At 41.1% G+C, this 16,704-nt stretch overlaps 1 protein-coding gene across 3 annotated transcripts in view; it reads right to left on the bottom strand.

Annotated features, from left to right (window-relative positions):
• The window catches only part of SPIDR (scaffold protein involved in DNA repair), a 203,117-nt gene extending 189,051 nt beyond the window's left edge, over window positions 1–14,066 (bottom strand). For all 3 annotated transcript variants that reach the window (XR_014316874.1, XM_082752975.1, XM_082752974.1), the window contains exons 1-5: window positions 13,947–14,066; window positions 5,998–6,153; window positions 4,942–5,020; window positions 3,290–3,472; window positions 1,433–1,590 (exon numbers count right to left, since the gene is read on the bottom strand). Coding sequence is in view for 2 of the 3 variants with exons in the window: in XM_082752975.1 (XP_082609101.1) it covers window positions 1,433–1,590; window positions 3,290–3,472; window positions 4,942–5,020; window positions 5,998–6,153; window positions 13,947–13,961 (591 nt within the window). In the remaining variant the exon portion in view is untranslated. The remainder of the gene's footprint in view (window positions 1–1,432; window positions 1,591–3,289; window positions 3,473–4,941; window positions 5,021–5,997; window positions 6,154–13,946) is intronic.
• Window positions 14,067–16,704: the final 2,638 nt, after the last annotated feature.

A 16,704-nucleotide genomic window follows, 5' to 3' on the forward strand; every position in this document is an offset into this window, starting at 1 on the left:
ACCCATGGAAATTCCCACAGCGTGGCACTCCGACTGGGAAAGAAAAACCTGAAAAAGGATCCTGAGATTCCCAATTTCCCCACAGATTTTGTAGTAGCATAGCTTATTCTGGTTAAGGTTAAAAACCTGTTTATTTTAGTATGGTTGCATCCAAATGAACCTTCTCCTGAGCACTATTTACTATTATTGAAGTGTCTCATAGCATTCACCCAACCTTCCATCTACAGCGGAATAAATCACACTGGTATAACAGAAGAGGGACTTTTATGGCTTGCGTAAATCCCAGGTCTATTTTCCCAAGGTTTATATGGACTGGATGTTCTCTTCTAACACTGCTGTCCAAGACTTGTGTTATTTTAAATCAGCTCTTCAAGAACCTGAAAAATACTCAATTAACCCATGGTGAACTCTGAGCTACAGATGCTAAATTGCTACCACCATCCACGTCAGACAGCCCAAAACCAGGTCACATGTGTCAACACGGCAGCGTGCTGTAACACAGGACATCCAGTTCCACTGGGCTATTTCCAGCCTCTGGCTGCAACAAGAAGATACTCTCCCAAAGGCAGCCGGTCCCTGTCATTTGACTGCTTGGGTGAGGAACCTGGACACGGCTCAGTCTGCAGGCAGAACTTCCTCACATGCCCGCTGCCAGCCGCATTAAGGAAGCCTCTCTGATTAGATAGATGGAAATACACCTTGGCCAGCCTCCCTGCTGCCCGGGAGGAGGGAGCTGCTCGCAGCCCGGCCTCTGGTGCCCTCTGCCGGCTCTGCGGGGCTCCGGGGGCTGCCGTGGCAGGCAGCATCCAGCAGCAGGCGGTGACTGCCTCCTCTTTCCTTCTCAGAGGTGCCTGGGGAGAGGGTCAGGCCAAAAGGTAGACACTACGCTCACCTCAGAGGGTGGAAGAGAGACCAGAGAAATAGGTAGTTGTCTGACCCACCACATTACAGGAAATCTGGACATCAGCTCTCTAAAGGCATCAGCATTTAGACAGAGGATATAAAGAATCCAGATCAAGTTTCTGGTAAGAAATCTATCCACTTCATCACCTTTGTGTGCACATTGAAATACAATAATTCCATTTAAATGTAACAAGAAACTTAAATACTCAGAGTGACTGAACACTAGAACAGGTTGCCCAGAGCAGTTGTAGAGCCTCCATCTTTGGAGATGCTTGCAACCCAGCCAGACAACCCTGAGCAACCTGCTCTATCAGGCCCAGCTCTGAGCAGAGGGGTTGAACTGGATGATCTCCAGAGGTGCCTTCCCACTTCAGCAATTCTGTGACTCAGTGACCACACTACCAATTTTTAGGCGTGGGACATTGTTGGTTCAGCAGTCAGAGAAAATACCTTGACATTCTTGTGAATGTCACTATACACTACAAAGCTATAGTAGAATCTTTTTTTAAAAAAACAAACAGTTTCTTACCTTATACAGCTCATCATTCTCCTCTTTGACAGGCGGAGAATTAAAATTTGTGCAGGAGTCTGAGTCCGATATCTCCAGTAAGCTGTCATCTTTTTCTGATCCATCAAATTTATCTGTAGAATCACTATCTTTCTCCCAGTCAATGAACTCTGGTTCATCTAAAGAAAACATGCACAAATATTTTTTCTTATTCATCCATGTATTATTCATAAATACCAAATTAAATAAAGTAAAATATTAATTATCCCTACATTGGGAAAAATGCAATGCTATTTTGCTGTATATGTTCAACCGGTCTTTATACTGAACTATTTTGTGATCCTGTGCCTCACACTAAAACCTGAACCCTACTAGCAGACAATAGAAGCTTCTGTGAAGAAAAAAAATCCCAACGTTTTCAAAGTACTGACCAATAAGGAGGCAATATTTTTAACTACTTAGGCAAGTAGTTAGTTTAGTTATGATTAATTTTCCTCAGTTTTAGTTATGTGGGTTTTTTTTTTGGTGGTAGTGGTGGTTTGTGTTTGTTGTTCAGTTGCATTAGATTTTCCAAGTTTACTTGTTTGGATTTAACTGTTTTAAGCAAACATGTCAGACCATGACTTTGAAGAGCTAAAAAGCCAATGTAAGTGAACATCTGCTATGAGTAGTAACCCCCAGAGCAGAACTGAAAAAACTAGTTGAAATGCAAACCAAACCTCTACGCACACCACACAGAAGATTGTTTAGGATAAATTAATAGAAACAAACGAAAGAAAAGCTTGGTGTCCCTGTCTGTATAATGTCTCAAAATAAAAATATGCATGACACATTTGTTGTTAGTAAACTGTACATTATAAGGGTGCAAGGGACAAGTGCAAGCCAATGCTATTAATGGCAGGTTTGAAAGATTCCTGGTGACCACTAGACTACAGTCTAGAAAGTCAACAGTCCATTCAAAAAGAAGGAAAAAAATATTAGGAATTAGAACAGACAACTATCAGATATATCAATGACAATATAAAATCTATGATAGAAACAAGGGTGAAAGAAGTAGGGAGACTGAGTATTTTAAACCAAAAGAAAGCGCACAGCCAGAGCTACACACACGAAAGTGAGTCAGTCTATTCCTTTGCTCATCTCAGTGCTCTGTGAACACTTTGCCAGATAACGAGGATCTGAAGTTGTAATGCTGAAGATCTAGCTGAAGTAGTCACAATGAAAATACTTCTTAACAAGTTCTAATGCAAATGAAATATCTTAATTTATATAATAGATCACACGAGTAAAGATTTTTCTGTCTTCAGCTGCACTTTTAATCAATTTCTCCTCATCAACCCCTGCTCTATGAAACTGAAAGTAGGCCCCAGGAACAAAAGTCATGGTTGCTTGCACAATACAGCTAACAGGGAATACAAGGAATACTGTGTACTGAAATGAAAACTCATGCCACAGAAAATGATGCTATCTGCAGCTGCAAAGCCTACCACAGCTATTCAGTAAACGCAGACAGCAATATCACTTGTAGAACAGAAAGGGCAGAGGAAGATATTTACAACCCGGATGGAAATAACAGCACAGAAAGGGAAATGGAACAAATAAACCACAATATATTGAAAAAAGCTAACACATTTTACTCTGGGTATAAACTGCTCAGGCATCTCCTTCACTCTAAAGTTTAATTTTTTTTTTTAATACATAAGTTATAGTAAGAGGTTATGCTATACTCAAATGCAATTGATGAAAAACCCTCCAAATGATCTAATCCCATTTTGTTTAAATCATGTCAGTTTGCCAGAATGACCTCAAGGTATTTTCATTACAGCACTTGAAGTTGTCAGAAGGTTCCTTGACAAATCTGCTTGTGTTTGAACTTACCTTCATCACTTCTGTCCTCTAACAATAAATCATGTCTGCTTTGTGACTTCTCTATATTCTCAGTGAGGCTTTTTTTGCCGTGTAACCTTGGAATCAATGTTTTATTTTCATTATCTGAAAAATCACTGCCACTAGAGGTCCATATTATGTCTTCGGCCTCCTTAGAGCTTTCAGCAGCAGATCCTATTAAAGAGAATTACAAAGTTTTAGATTGCTATAGAAATATAATATTGTTAAATTTAAAATCCTTAAAAATTAAGCTATATTCTTTTTGAACTGGAAAGAAGTCATCAGTTCTGTCACCAGGCATCAGCAATTAACACTGGAACTTACATTTATTTCCTACACATACATGCATTAATCTCATTTTGATTCTCCAGGATATTTTTTTTTTTTTATACAGAGAGGCTATCAATCAGTCCTTCAGCAGAGTGAGGACAAATAATGATTGTCTGACATACAGTTCTCTACACATAGACCTAATCCTCCCACATATGCTCTTTTAAAACCATAAATGGTTTAAATAAGGTCTGTCCTCAGATTCTGGGTATGGATTTCTCTCACTTTATACAACGAATAACAATTGAATAAAAGTACACCATCAGTAGAGATGACTTCCCAGTTGTGTCCTGAGAGAAAAGAAGTTTCAGGAGTAACAAAGAATAGCTATTAAATTTAAATTTCTCAGTTCAAAAAAAAAAAACACAATACCTTTCTCCACAGTTTTTAAATAATGAAAGCAAAGAGAAAAGGTTTAATGCTTAGTAGCTGAGCATTCAGAATCAGTAATCATAACAAAGCAGCGATTTCTACTTCTACTACCACAGCTTTTTAGGCAGATGGAAATTTAGACAATTAGTGGGGATTTGAAATAAGGCAGGGGGTGCAAAAGAGAAACACCTGCATCTCCTCCTGCCTCCAACATGAACACACACAGGTTATTTTCAGAAGTCTGGAAAAGCATAATTTTAAACCCCAAAAGGTCAACAAAATGTTCTCAGTATTTTAACCCTAAGAGGCAGCTCTAGTGCTGCTGGAGCAAGTAGAAACAAAGACTGAAGAAAACACTGCCCTCTCTTTCTTTTCCTCTGGACTCAAAGAGTGAAAGAATTGCAGACAGTATTGTCCTTCCTCCTCTTTATTATGCCTAGAGTTCTTTTTTCAATCACAGTATTAAACAGATTCAGGTACATATAGAAGACTGTGAAAGTAGGTTGACAACATCCTGTTTTACCATCTATTGCTTATACTTGGAAAACACATATTTTTTTCATGCCTGTCTGTCTCCAAGGAGAAGAGAACCATTTCACCCTCTATCTAGACAGTTATGGGTTGTTTTTCATTCCATTCTCTGAAAAATGTGAAGAATTTAAATATCCTGTTCCTGCTAGAACCCACACTATATACAGCACTAGTGATACTCCCCAATCTGTTCAAGTGCAACAGCTAAAGTTCCTGTAGTTTTGCAGAACTGGCACTCTAGGTAAAGAGAAGAGTCTAATCACAACAGCACCAAGACTGTGTCTCTTAACCAAAATTAGGTTCTAATTACAATAATAGAAGAAAACAAACAGTATTTTAAGCCAACTTCCAAAGGGCAAAACAAAGTGAAAGTCTTTCACAATGCTAAACATGAAATAACTATAACATACCTGCTGCATCTTCAGCAGTTGCTAACAGTGGTCCAAGTTGCTTCTTGGTCTTTGATTTATAATCAGTAGGTCTTACTGACTAGAGAGAGAGAAAAAGAGATTTAATCACCAAGAAATATATTATGGATAATTTTAACACATAATATACTCAGAATTGTTATTATACACCCTCAACTTCACAAAACTTCAGACTTTTTTTGTGTCCTACTACAGTGCAATACCATGGGAACAGTAAAACAAAAGCTCAATTTTCATTGTTTTGGAAAATATAAACTTACTGTGAGTACAACAGGAATTACATCTAACCTTGTGAAGAAGAAAAGCCACTGTTTTCAGAATTAAAATGTCAAAAGTGGGCAGGAAGCATAATAAAGCATGTGCCCTACTCAAGGGTTACAGAAAGAAGCATTCAGTGGTCCTGCCTCTGATTTTATTAAATCCCACAAGCTACACAACACTGACTGCTCAGTACCAGAAAAAAATCAGTTGAAGATTACTTTCAGTACACAGCACTTTCTCACTCACAGCTGGATTAACATCTCAATTTATGACCAAGAAGACCAATGCAGAAAAAAATAAACTTAGTTTGATGTGTCATTCAAAGCAGAATCTGTGAGGTCATCAAAAAGCAGAATTTTCTACAGTTAATTCATTGTTGCAAATATACTCCTTAGATCTAACAAAAATTCTCCCAATGCAAACTATTGTCATTTTATTTATTTTTTTTTTTTAAGGAAGATGCAGTTCCCGATCCCAAGTGGGAAGGATACAAAAGTAATTTAAGTGTAATATTGAACTTATCCAATTCCTAAGTACTATCTAGAACATAACATGTCAACATATGCTCTGAGAATTACACTAATAAGTGCAGACAATGCTCTTCAGTAGCCTCGCTTTCCATTATTGTCTACCTTGGCAGTTGTAACAATATGTTATTAACTGGGAAACAATACAAAGAAAGGTGACATCTATCTTATAAGTCAGTCAAGTATAGAAACTGCTTTAACTGTCAGTTTGTATCTCTTTTTTGCACTGTTAAATACAGCAGCATTTTACCTCCAGCACAGACGTGCTCTGAAAGCCATCCCCACACCTAAGCCATGCATTGGAAATCGAAGTAGAAGCCACTGATGTCCTGACAGTGGATTTTTTCAGCTGTAAGGGTGTCTTGTCGGGGAAGGACGTATATTCTGCATTCCAAAATCGCTTCCGCTGTGAGGAGGAACAAACCCATTAAAAGCTTGGCACATGTAATGCTTTTTAAGTGAAGTTTACTTAATATAAACATCCCCTTTTTCTGAATACTTGCAAACAAATTCCACTTTTAAATAAGATGGAAAAAGTCTTGAACATCTGCAGCCATTTTTTATGCGACAATGTGTAATAATGATAACCCTAACATCATGGGTAAAATTACTCTCTGAAAAGCGAAATACTCTCTTCTGGTGATCTACGTTACATTTCCAGTATCTGTTAGCTGCCCAATGAAGCTGACAATTTCATCCTAAACAGGAGCAGCTCAGTAAAATACATTTTAACTAATTAATTCCTTCACATTCACATTTAGTCTGATTGAATTCTATGCTATACAGGGAATCAGAGTAGATAATCAATATCCAGCTCTCCATAAAAAAATTAACAAGCAAAGACGACACCAAGAGCCCCTCACAGAACTCATTCAGCTTTACTAATTATGCTTCTTCTCGTAACAGTTTCTCAGAAGTGGTAGATTAAGCATCACATTTTCCTTACGTGCAATGCTGGAAGGAATTTGGACTACCAGGCAAGTTATGAAAACAAGGTCCTGATTAGCGTCCAGAGCTAATTTGATGCACTACATTTTGATATTTGAGAACAGCTTAAGCTGTTATCTGTAAGATGCTATACCAGTTCACACGTATAAATCAAACTTGAGCACGATAAAGATCTCAGCACACTCTGCTACGTAAGTTTTAGAGTTAGAAAACTTCAGAAAACTTTCACTCTATCTTCCAGAAAGGGTCTTTCTCCTACTGATAGTTTCTCTCAAGCCACTGAAGTTCCTACCCATATTTAAAAGCTACTTAAAGTTTTGTTAATCAGCACATACATTTTCAGCCAGGCTCAATGGTCAATCGGGACTGTAACATACACTTAGAACAAGCAGGTGGAAAAAAGTCTTGGGCAGCGTTCATCTGCTTTGTGACCGATTATGTGAATTCGCTTCCTCTGGATCTTTTGAGTGCTGACAAGAAGGGAACGGGCACATTCCCAAAGCATACAGCGAGCAGCATCTTGGTTCACCCCTCCGTGCAGTTAACACGCTGGAGGGAAGGGATGCCATCCGGAGGGACCAGGACAGGCTGGAGAGGTGGGCCTGTGCAAACCTCATGAGGTTCAACAAGGCCAACTGCGAAGTCCTGCACCTGGTTTGGGGCAAATCCTAAGCACATATACAGGCTGGGTGAGGAATGGATTAAAACAGTCCTGAGGAGAAGGACCTGGGGGTGGTGGTGGATGAGAAACTTGATATGAGCCAACAACGTGTGCCTGCAGCCCAGAAAGCCAGCTGTGTCCTGCGCTGCATCCAAAGAGGCATGACCAGCAGGTCGAGGGAGGTGATTCTGCCCCTTTACTCTGCTTTCTTGAAAGCCCACCTGCAGTACAGCCTTCAGCTCCGGGGCCCCCAGCACAAGGACATGGACCTATTAGAGCAAGACTGGAGGAGGGCCATGAGGATGATCAGAGGGCTGGAGCACCTCTCCTATGGAGAAAAGCTGAGAGAGCTTGGGGTCATTCAGCCTGGAAAAGAGAAGGCTCCAGGGAGACCTTGTAGCAGCCTGCCAGTACCTAAAAGGGGCCTACAGGAAAGCTGGGGAGGGAGTCTGTGTCAGGGGGTGTAGGGATAGGACAAGGGGGAATGGATTAAAACTAAAAGAGGGAGATTTGAACTAGATTCTAGAAGGAAATCCTTCTGAGGGCAGTGATGCCCTGGCACAGGCTGCCTGGAGCAGCTGTGGATGCCCCATCCCTGGAGGTGTTCAAGGCCAGGCTGGATGGGGCTTTGGGCAACCTGGTCCCGTGGGAGGTGTCCTGGCCCATGGCTGGGGGCTGGAACTGGGGGATCTTCAGGGTCCATTCTGACCCAAACCATTCTGTGATTTTTTTTTTTTTTTTTTTTAACAGCAAGTAGTACAACCTTGAACGTGATCCACTACTAAATGAGAAACCAAGAGCACAATTATAAGGCCATGATGACAAATAAGGAGGCTACGGCAGTTTAAACAGGAATGGTTAACAGTATTACACAAAGTATTGAAACCTTATCTTCCTCCCAGTGACCATATTGCCTGACCCTCCATTTCCAGAGCACTTAGACTTGAACATCCTACTATCCTCTGGGAAGTACTTCTGCCTCTGCCCAGAACAACACGTGGATAAGGGAAATATTAAGAATTGAAGCATGGCAAGGCCCATTTTTCGGTTCTTTGTCAAATCATAGCATGGTCTCGGTCCAGCCAGCCACACTTGCTTCATCTCCACATCCCCCAGATGGATGACTTCTGCCAGGCTAAGACCTAACAGCACAGCAATGGTGCATCAGTGCTCAAACTCACGCCATGGCTATGCTGGTTTAGTAGTAAGAGAGATCACCAAAGGGCCTGACTCTTCAAGCTTCATTTGAGATTCCTTACAAAAATATCAGTAATGGTATCGGGCACATACACAGTGCTGTGCTACTTATAATCCCACTACAGATTACCCAGGGATACCTAGCCATTAATTTGGGTGCAGATTAAAACCCTTTATCACCTGGTAAAAAAGCAGGATTTTTTTTTTTTTTTTTTAAGAGTAATTACACTGAAGTGATTTGTATTCTTTGAAAAGGGGGATTGCAGCCAGCTTCTTTGTTAATTTTTGCTTTGTTCGTTCAGTTTCTTTTTTTCCATCCTGGCAAACACTGGAAGACTTGCTTATGTATACACTTCCCTAGCTTCTAAAAGACTTTGCACGATACATTTCGCAGACCAGAACTTGCAGTACATGGGAGACTAAAATGTGGTTCATCTAAGCATGCTTCTTAACCAGGACACTCCGGTTATGAAGAATGTGCATCTGTGCCAGTAAGACCACTATGAGCTGCTCACGGGTTTACAATACGCTACTTCTGATGGTCAATTAAAAGCAGAAGCACTTACAAACAAATGGAAAAAGCCACACAAATGCATGCACAAAGTTACATAAAACAGGCTTCGTAATGAATTTCTATTGTTGGGAAGCCTTATAAACACAGAACTAGAGAATGACTTTCTGGTAAGTTTCTCATCCATGTTGTCCTTTAAAAATAAATCATTAAATCCCTTTTCACAGAAAATTCCTCTATACTATGAATATCAAAGGAAGGAAAAAAAAAGAGCATGGTCTAAGAGGCATGGCAGCTCATGTAGGGCCAGCATTACATCAGTTGACCACTGCCAAGGTTCAGAAAGGCAATGCCATATAAAACCAGGAAGGATAAAAGCTTCGTGTTATCTCCCTCTCCCTAGGGAAGAGAAGTTCGGGTGCATATGGAAAGGGCACGCTTCCAGTTGACTCTTACTAGAGTTATTTAATCCTCCCCTTCTCTAGCCTGGATTTAGATGGGCTGGGCAGATTTTCAGGGCAGCGCTGCAGGGACATCTCAGTGCAGAAGGCCTCATGACAAACCAGAAACAGCTGGAGTCCTGCCCCGTGCTGCTTGCCCCTCTCCCCGTCCATTTCACTCGCACTTGGCCCTCAGGTTCTGTGCAGATGTAGCAACAAGGGACTAAAGGAAAAGAAAGTTCATTTGGGAAGAAGCACCAGTTATCTGCAGCTGGCTCAGCAGCCGAAGAAAGCATACAGGGACCAGTGGGACCACTCCAGCAGCTACTCGGCACCGTCAGCTCAACTGTGATCTGAAGGGATGTCAGCGCTGCCGACAGCTCTGGGTAATTACCCCTCATCTCACCACATCATGCTCCAAAGGCACAGGAAAATGGTAAGAGTTGCTCCTGTCACCGCCCAGAAGTTGATAGCTGTTAGAGTCAACAAGAAAAGTGAAAACTGGTCCTAAAGTCCCAGAACAGAAAGCAAAGAAACACAGCCTGTAAGTAAGATGTTCAACTCTAATAAACTTCTGGCAAACACCATTTGGAGGGAAGAGAAAGATAAGGCAATTTTTCATACAGGCAGCAGTGACTTACAGGTCTGTGCCTCTAAGGCAGATATATTTCCATCATTTAACAGATTCTTTAAAAAAATAAATTAAAACCCAATAACCTAAAGACAACTCCCCTCATTCCAAGCTCTTTGACAATGAACTCTCTCCATGCAAGCGTTTGACGTTAACCCTGGAAATTGGACCTCCAGTTTCAACCCACAGATACTGAGGAGAGAGCCTGTCACAGCACTGGGTGCAAACATATATAAACATATGTAAATATGGATGTCCGTGTGCACACACAGGTAAGTACGTGCATAAATACATATATAAATCGTTTTTAGAACAAAAATGTTATGTAAGAAGCATATTTCAACATGCATAAAGTAACATTTACATGCATGTGTGAACATAAAGCATAGAAGCATTTGTCATTAAAAGGCTGTCACATGAACACTACCCAGCAGCAAAAGGTTAGATGTGCATAGATGCAAAACTACGGGACAAGAGCGAGCTGGGAACAGGCCCACATGGCCTCCGCTTGGCCCTCAGCATTTGGGAATTGTGCCGGGAAGGCACTGTCCCCCTTGGCTCTGCCAGTTGTCCCTGCGGAGCTGCAGTGCCCTCACACCCTGGTGCAGGGAGCTGCTGTCCCAGGGTCTCTGCCACAGGAATGCATTAACCAACACACCCCAGAAATGGACAGTTTTAAAGGGTTTTTGCTTCCGCCCCAGCCTGCTTCAAGGCAGCTAAGTAATTAGTGTTGCAAGAAACTTGCTTCTCTCATTAATAAATATTTCTAACAAAGCTGATCCGAAGGACATGCTGTTCCTCAAGAAACGCAGCACCAACAGTGAGTTCTCTTAATCTCAAGTAGCAAGGTTAATCACAATCTTTTTCCTCTGGCATTAAAATGGGACACAAAGCATATCTTGTGCAATTTATTAAAGTTATGCATGAAATGTCTAAACCCAAGATATTGGTACAAAAAGATAAAGCACTGAATGGGGCTTGGAAGAGCTAGATCACCTAGATCTGGTGCATCTCAGATATCAGGATGCATTACAAAACAAAGTCATGCAGATTCTTGTGGATTGCATAGAGTGTCTGGAGACAAAATATGTACTCTTTAATTTTAACTTTAAAAAAAAGGTGAGGCTAGGACAGCTACTTTGTGCAGATGTTGTCTGCTGGTCTCTGCTCATGAAAGCGTTATATTTTGTCTCTGGAACAATTTCTTCCATCTCTGGAGCAATTCCTTCCAACTACTGAAAAACATAAATTACTGTTGCTGGTGTCAGTGGAATTAGGATCAAACCCTCTGTGCCAAAGGCACCAAAAGTAATCCTTCATTATTCCTGCATTACTCCTGTAGTTATTCCCAGTTAGATAAAGGGTCAGATAGCCTACGTATACAGTGAGGAAAAGGGAAACAACAAAAATTCAATAAATTGATAATGAGTATACAAGAGACTATTAGAAGTATAGGGTTGGAAGGCTGGTGCTGATTTTTGGAGAGATGGTGCTATCCAGCACATCTCCACTCAAACTCTATATTGTTATTTTTGCCAAATATTTGTTAAACAGAAGCACCTTAGAAGCTGTCTCTGGGAGCATATGTTGAAAGATTTCTCACTGCACAGCCTTTACACACCAGACAATCCCACTTACATGGGGCTGTGATACAGAAGGAACCGCCAGGAAAGCACTGCCCAACACATTACCTACCTCACATGCAAGTGGTGTTTCTTTGACACTTCACCTTCCTAACACATAAAAAGCAACATAAGCTGGAGGACAACAACTAAGTATATAAGTGTTTTGCTATGGGAACTCCTCCTGCTGCTGAGATGCAAATCCAGGAATTGGTCATATCACTTAAACATCACTAAAAGCATTCAAACACAATTATCACATTATTCCCTAATACAGAACAGAACAAGTAAAGTGCTAAAAAATTTAGTTTTATTTTCATGAGAATTTTTGTGTTTAGTTAGTTATTTAAAAACTAACACTTCTGAAGGGAATAATCACAGCAAAGCACACAGCAATACCAAACACTGACCAACAGCCATCCTATCCTCTTCTTTCACCTTGGTCCTAACAGTCTTCACAAAGAAGTGCTCACAAATTAAGAGGAGTCCCTTTAAAAGCCCAGTTTTAAGACAGCATGAAGCTGAATTTGACAACATGCATCTCATTTTCAGAAAAACTCAGCATTCATGTCACCGAACTCACAGAATCACAGAACCATCTAGGCTGGAAGAGACCTCCAAGATCACCAAGTCCAACCTCTGACCTAACACTAGCCAGTCCTCCACTAAACCATATCCCTAAGCTCTACATCTAAACGTCTTTTAAAGACCTCCAGGGATGGTGACTCCACCACTTCCCTGGGCAGCCTGTTCCAATGCCTCACAACCCTTTCAGTAAAGAAGTTTCTCCTTATATCCAACCTAAACCTCCCCTGGCTCAACTTCAGCCCATTCCCCCTCGTCCTGTCACCAGGCATGCGGGAGAGAGAATAGACCCAACCTGCACAGACCAACTCCTGACAGCATAGCTACTGTTTCCAGCACCTGGCTGGAAAATGAAGTTTTCATTAGTTTGAAATATTGAAACATCTTGGCACTTTAAGCCTCCAAGTAAAGATTTAAATAAAGGCTGCATTTTTTCATGTTAAGATTTTTTTATTCCTATGAAAAACAGCATTTTTTATTTCCTAAAGTCAACTTGCAAGAATACAAATGACCGCAACTGAGAAGGGATCTCATCAAGTCATCACAATTCATTAAAAAAAATGCTGAGCTGGAAGACCATGGTCACAGTGACCTGGCATACCTCCTTCTACATTGTCAGCACGCACTTCAAAACAAAAGAAAGATTTTTTTTTTCCAATATACTTTTCTTGATGCATGGAATCAATATTTTTAGAAGTTTTAAACCCCTTATGTTTATGATCTTTTACTTCTGCTAACTAAAGGGTAATACTATTGACTGGTACGTATGTATACGTGCACGTACACCCCTAGGCAATTGTACTATTTGAACATCAGTTGTTTGTTTTAAATCTATACACTGTTACATAAGCAACAGTATGAATTATGTGCTTATACTGAAGAAAAAAGCCCTTGTGGTATTGAAATGCACTTTTTATTCATGAAATGCACTTTTTATTCATAACTTGGTGCCGAGCTGTTGTTCAGACAGAAATCCACACTCTATAAAAGCGATCAGAGCTGAAGTATTTTAGAAAAGCTTTCACAAAATTACCCAACGCATAACTAAAACATATTATGACTGTGACTTGTATAGCTCAGGTCAGTTTCATTTTTAAAATGGTTTAATTAATGGAGTTAATTAAGCAAATGGAGAGGACCCCTGCCTTCACATTAACTCGGTGTGACTTTCGCTGAAGCAGGAGGGCTGTGCACAAGCTAAATTATTGTTACCCAAGGCTGCCACCACGCTGCACCACGCTCCCGCTGCGCCCTGCCTGCTCCGTGCCGTTTTCACAGAATCACAGAATTTCTAGGTTGGAAGAGACCTCAAGATCATCGAGTCCAACCTCTGACCTAACGCTAACAGTCCCCACAGTAACTTTTAACAAGCTCCGCACCGCCGGGTGACCCGCACCACGAGTTTATTGTAAACTTTGTGACATTTCTCCTCTAAAAACGGAGCCGAAGCAGCGCCAGGCAGCGCCTCAGGCCCCGCAGCCGCCGCCCCGAGCTCCCCGCTACAGCACCCGGCGGCCGGCAGCCCCGGCGGTTGCAGCCGTTACTGACCGTTAGGACCGTTAGCCCCTCGCTCTCCCCCCCCCGCCGCCGCCGCGCGCAGGTACCTTCCTACTGGGCATCGCCCCCGCCCGCGCGGCCACGTCCGCGGTCACGTGGCGGGGGAGCCCGAGGGGAGGGGCGCCGAGGAAACCCCCTCGGCACGGCCCGGCCCGGCCCTTTCTAGCTTTGGCGCCGCGGGAGCCGCCGCCTCTGATTGGACGGACGCGGCGGAGCGCGGGTGACGTCACGGGGGGTGCGGAAGGAGGGGGAGGAGGGTGGGTGCGCGCATGCGCTGTGCAGCGGGTGAAGCAGGGGAAGGGAAGGGAAGGGAAGGGAAGGGGAGGGAAGGGGAGGGGAGGGGAGGGAAGATCTACACAAGAAGATATATTTATGTTCAAAAAATGGGGATATATCAGTGCCAAGTTGTACGGAATTTCATCTGAAATTGTATTTTCTGCATGGTCCTGAGCAGTTCAATTAGTCTAATAGTGTTGCTGTTAAGAAAGCATAATAAGGAATAATAAGACAGTAATAAACAGTCTTTGTTAAAATACATTTATATCTCACAGCATAACTGCTTAGAGTTTGTAAAGCATGTGTGTTTTGATAGCAGACGCTGCATGACTGTAATTTTTATTATTAAGCCCTAATTACATATATACATGTCTATAGTTTACGGTTTGTGTTTTTTCCAAGGCACCCTGTGGCCAATATCCATCTCCCATTCCATTTATGAAACTAACGCTAATTAAAGTGGATTTCTCAAGAGGAGGAGAGCCAGGAACATCATCATCCACAATTCATGATGCCTTTGATTGTTATGTTCAAAACAGAGTTAAAAGCCGTATGGTCTCATCCTTCCAAAACTTCGCAGTATTTCTTCTCCAGTTACCAGATTGACAAATGAATTCTATTATACACCATCAAAGTGGTTTTCTTTGATATTTGTAGAGGTATGTTACTGCACTGTTCAGTTGAATGCTCTATGTTAGAGCTAAATCACAGAAATACTTGGACCACTGAAGTCTACTCAGCTCATTGAGTCTGTTATTTTTTTCTATACATAGTCGTCTTCTGAGGATTACAAGATACTCACATCAGTGAGGAACGTATTTCTTTTGAATCCTAAGAAGGTGATCTAATCAATAGATTTCCTTAATTTGTTTTAATGTTCTTCACAATCTACTAGAATGACATGGAAATAGAGGAAATGGGCCAAAAAAAAAAAAAAAAAAAAAAAAAAAAACACAAACCAAAACAAAAAGCTATATACTATGAATTAAAATAGAAATGATTGTTTTTAAAATAATGTTTCTGTGGAGAGAGAGAAATGGATGCTTAGCTTCCTCACAAAAGTTTTAAGAAGCTTCATAATACTCATACATTATTTTTCAAGTCCATTACATTTTTTTGTGAGTTATTGACTGATTGACTGTTTATGTGCTCAAGATCAAAGTTGCTGCTGCTCAGAGAACATTAAGATATATACCTTTTTATTTTGGTGCATTAAAATTCTATAAAAATATAAAATTCTGTTATTAATAACATTTTATTTCTTTAGTAAAATCTGGAAACTCATTTATTTTTCTGTGGTGCTCTTGATTGCATGGATGTTTTTAAATCCATGTATAGAAAGAACTCTCTCAAAGAAACAAATATATTTTATACAAATTAATCAAAAGATAAGGAGGCTTAAATTACTGAGGCTGGAAGAACGTGTTTATATTGATTGAATGTGGCTGTTCTTCATTCTATCGGGGGTTTATGGATTTATTTCCTCTTATGAAGCATAAAGTTACAACTCTAAAAGCTTTCCAGCATATAAAACCTGCAAGGACAATGTGAAATTCAAACACAGAGGAAGATGTTTGGTTTGAGTCATTTCCTTTGTGAAGTTTTAAAAGTCACAAATATCCCAGCTGCTTCATTGGGATGAGATTGAGGAGAAAAAAAAAATCATTAAGTATTTTATAACCTGTGTTTTAGGGTCAGATGGATTTTTATGACTGTAACAGGCAATAGAGGATCCCAAGGTCAAGCCTAGATCAAAGATAGGTCTCCAGACTAGATCAAAAATAACATTTTCTTCTGCAGACTGTTGCAGTTTGGTGATTTCCAGCTTTCTAAGGTTTCCTAGGAAACGATATGCAAAACTTCAGATTTTTTAATCCCAAAGCTGTGGCATCTGTTCTGCTGTAAATTAAATTGTGTCACTGCCCAGTACGATGCATGGCTATGCCAAGACAAGGTGTAGACTTGTGAAAAAAACCTCGGGGGCTGCCAGATTTTAGCAAACCACATGGAGTCAAGTTCATACATTCATGCAAATTAAAAATTAATAGCTGCTCATTTGAAAACCCGAAGCAAAAATAGACTAAATGAATCAACATATCCCTGAAGAAATGAAGAACAGGGCGGACACTGGGCTCCACAGAGCTGCCATACCACCCACCTGGTGTGTGCTGTGTGGAGATGGCTGGCCGTTCTGTCTTTTCCACATGTTTCTTTGCATTCTGTGCTGTAAAAGAAATATGAGTAAATAAGTTGTATATGGGTCAGCTGTGTGCCTTGGCAGCCAAAAGGGCCAACCTTCTCCTGGAGTGCATCAAGCACAGCACTTCTAGCTGGTCAAAGGAAGGGATTGTCCTCCCACTGTGTGCAGTTTTGTGCATCACAATATAAGTCATAAAACTATTAGACAGTGTCCAAAGAAGCGCTACAAAGATGGTGAAGGGTCTAGAGGGGAAAATGTGTGAGGAGTGGCTGAGGTCCCTGGGTTTGTCCAGCCCAGAGCAGAGCAGGCTGAGAGGAGGCCTCATGGCG

Source organism: Aythya marila (genome assembly GCF_965140915.1).
Source record: "Aythya marila genome assembly, chromosome: 2".
In the NCBI taxonomy this organism is placed as follows: Eukaryota; Metazoa; Chordata; class Aves; order Anseriformes; family Anatidae; genus Aythya; species Aythya marila.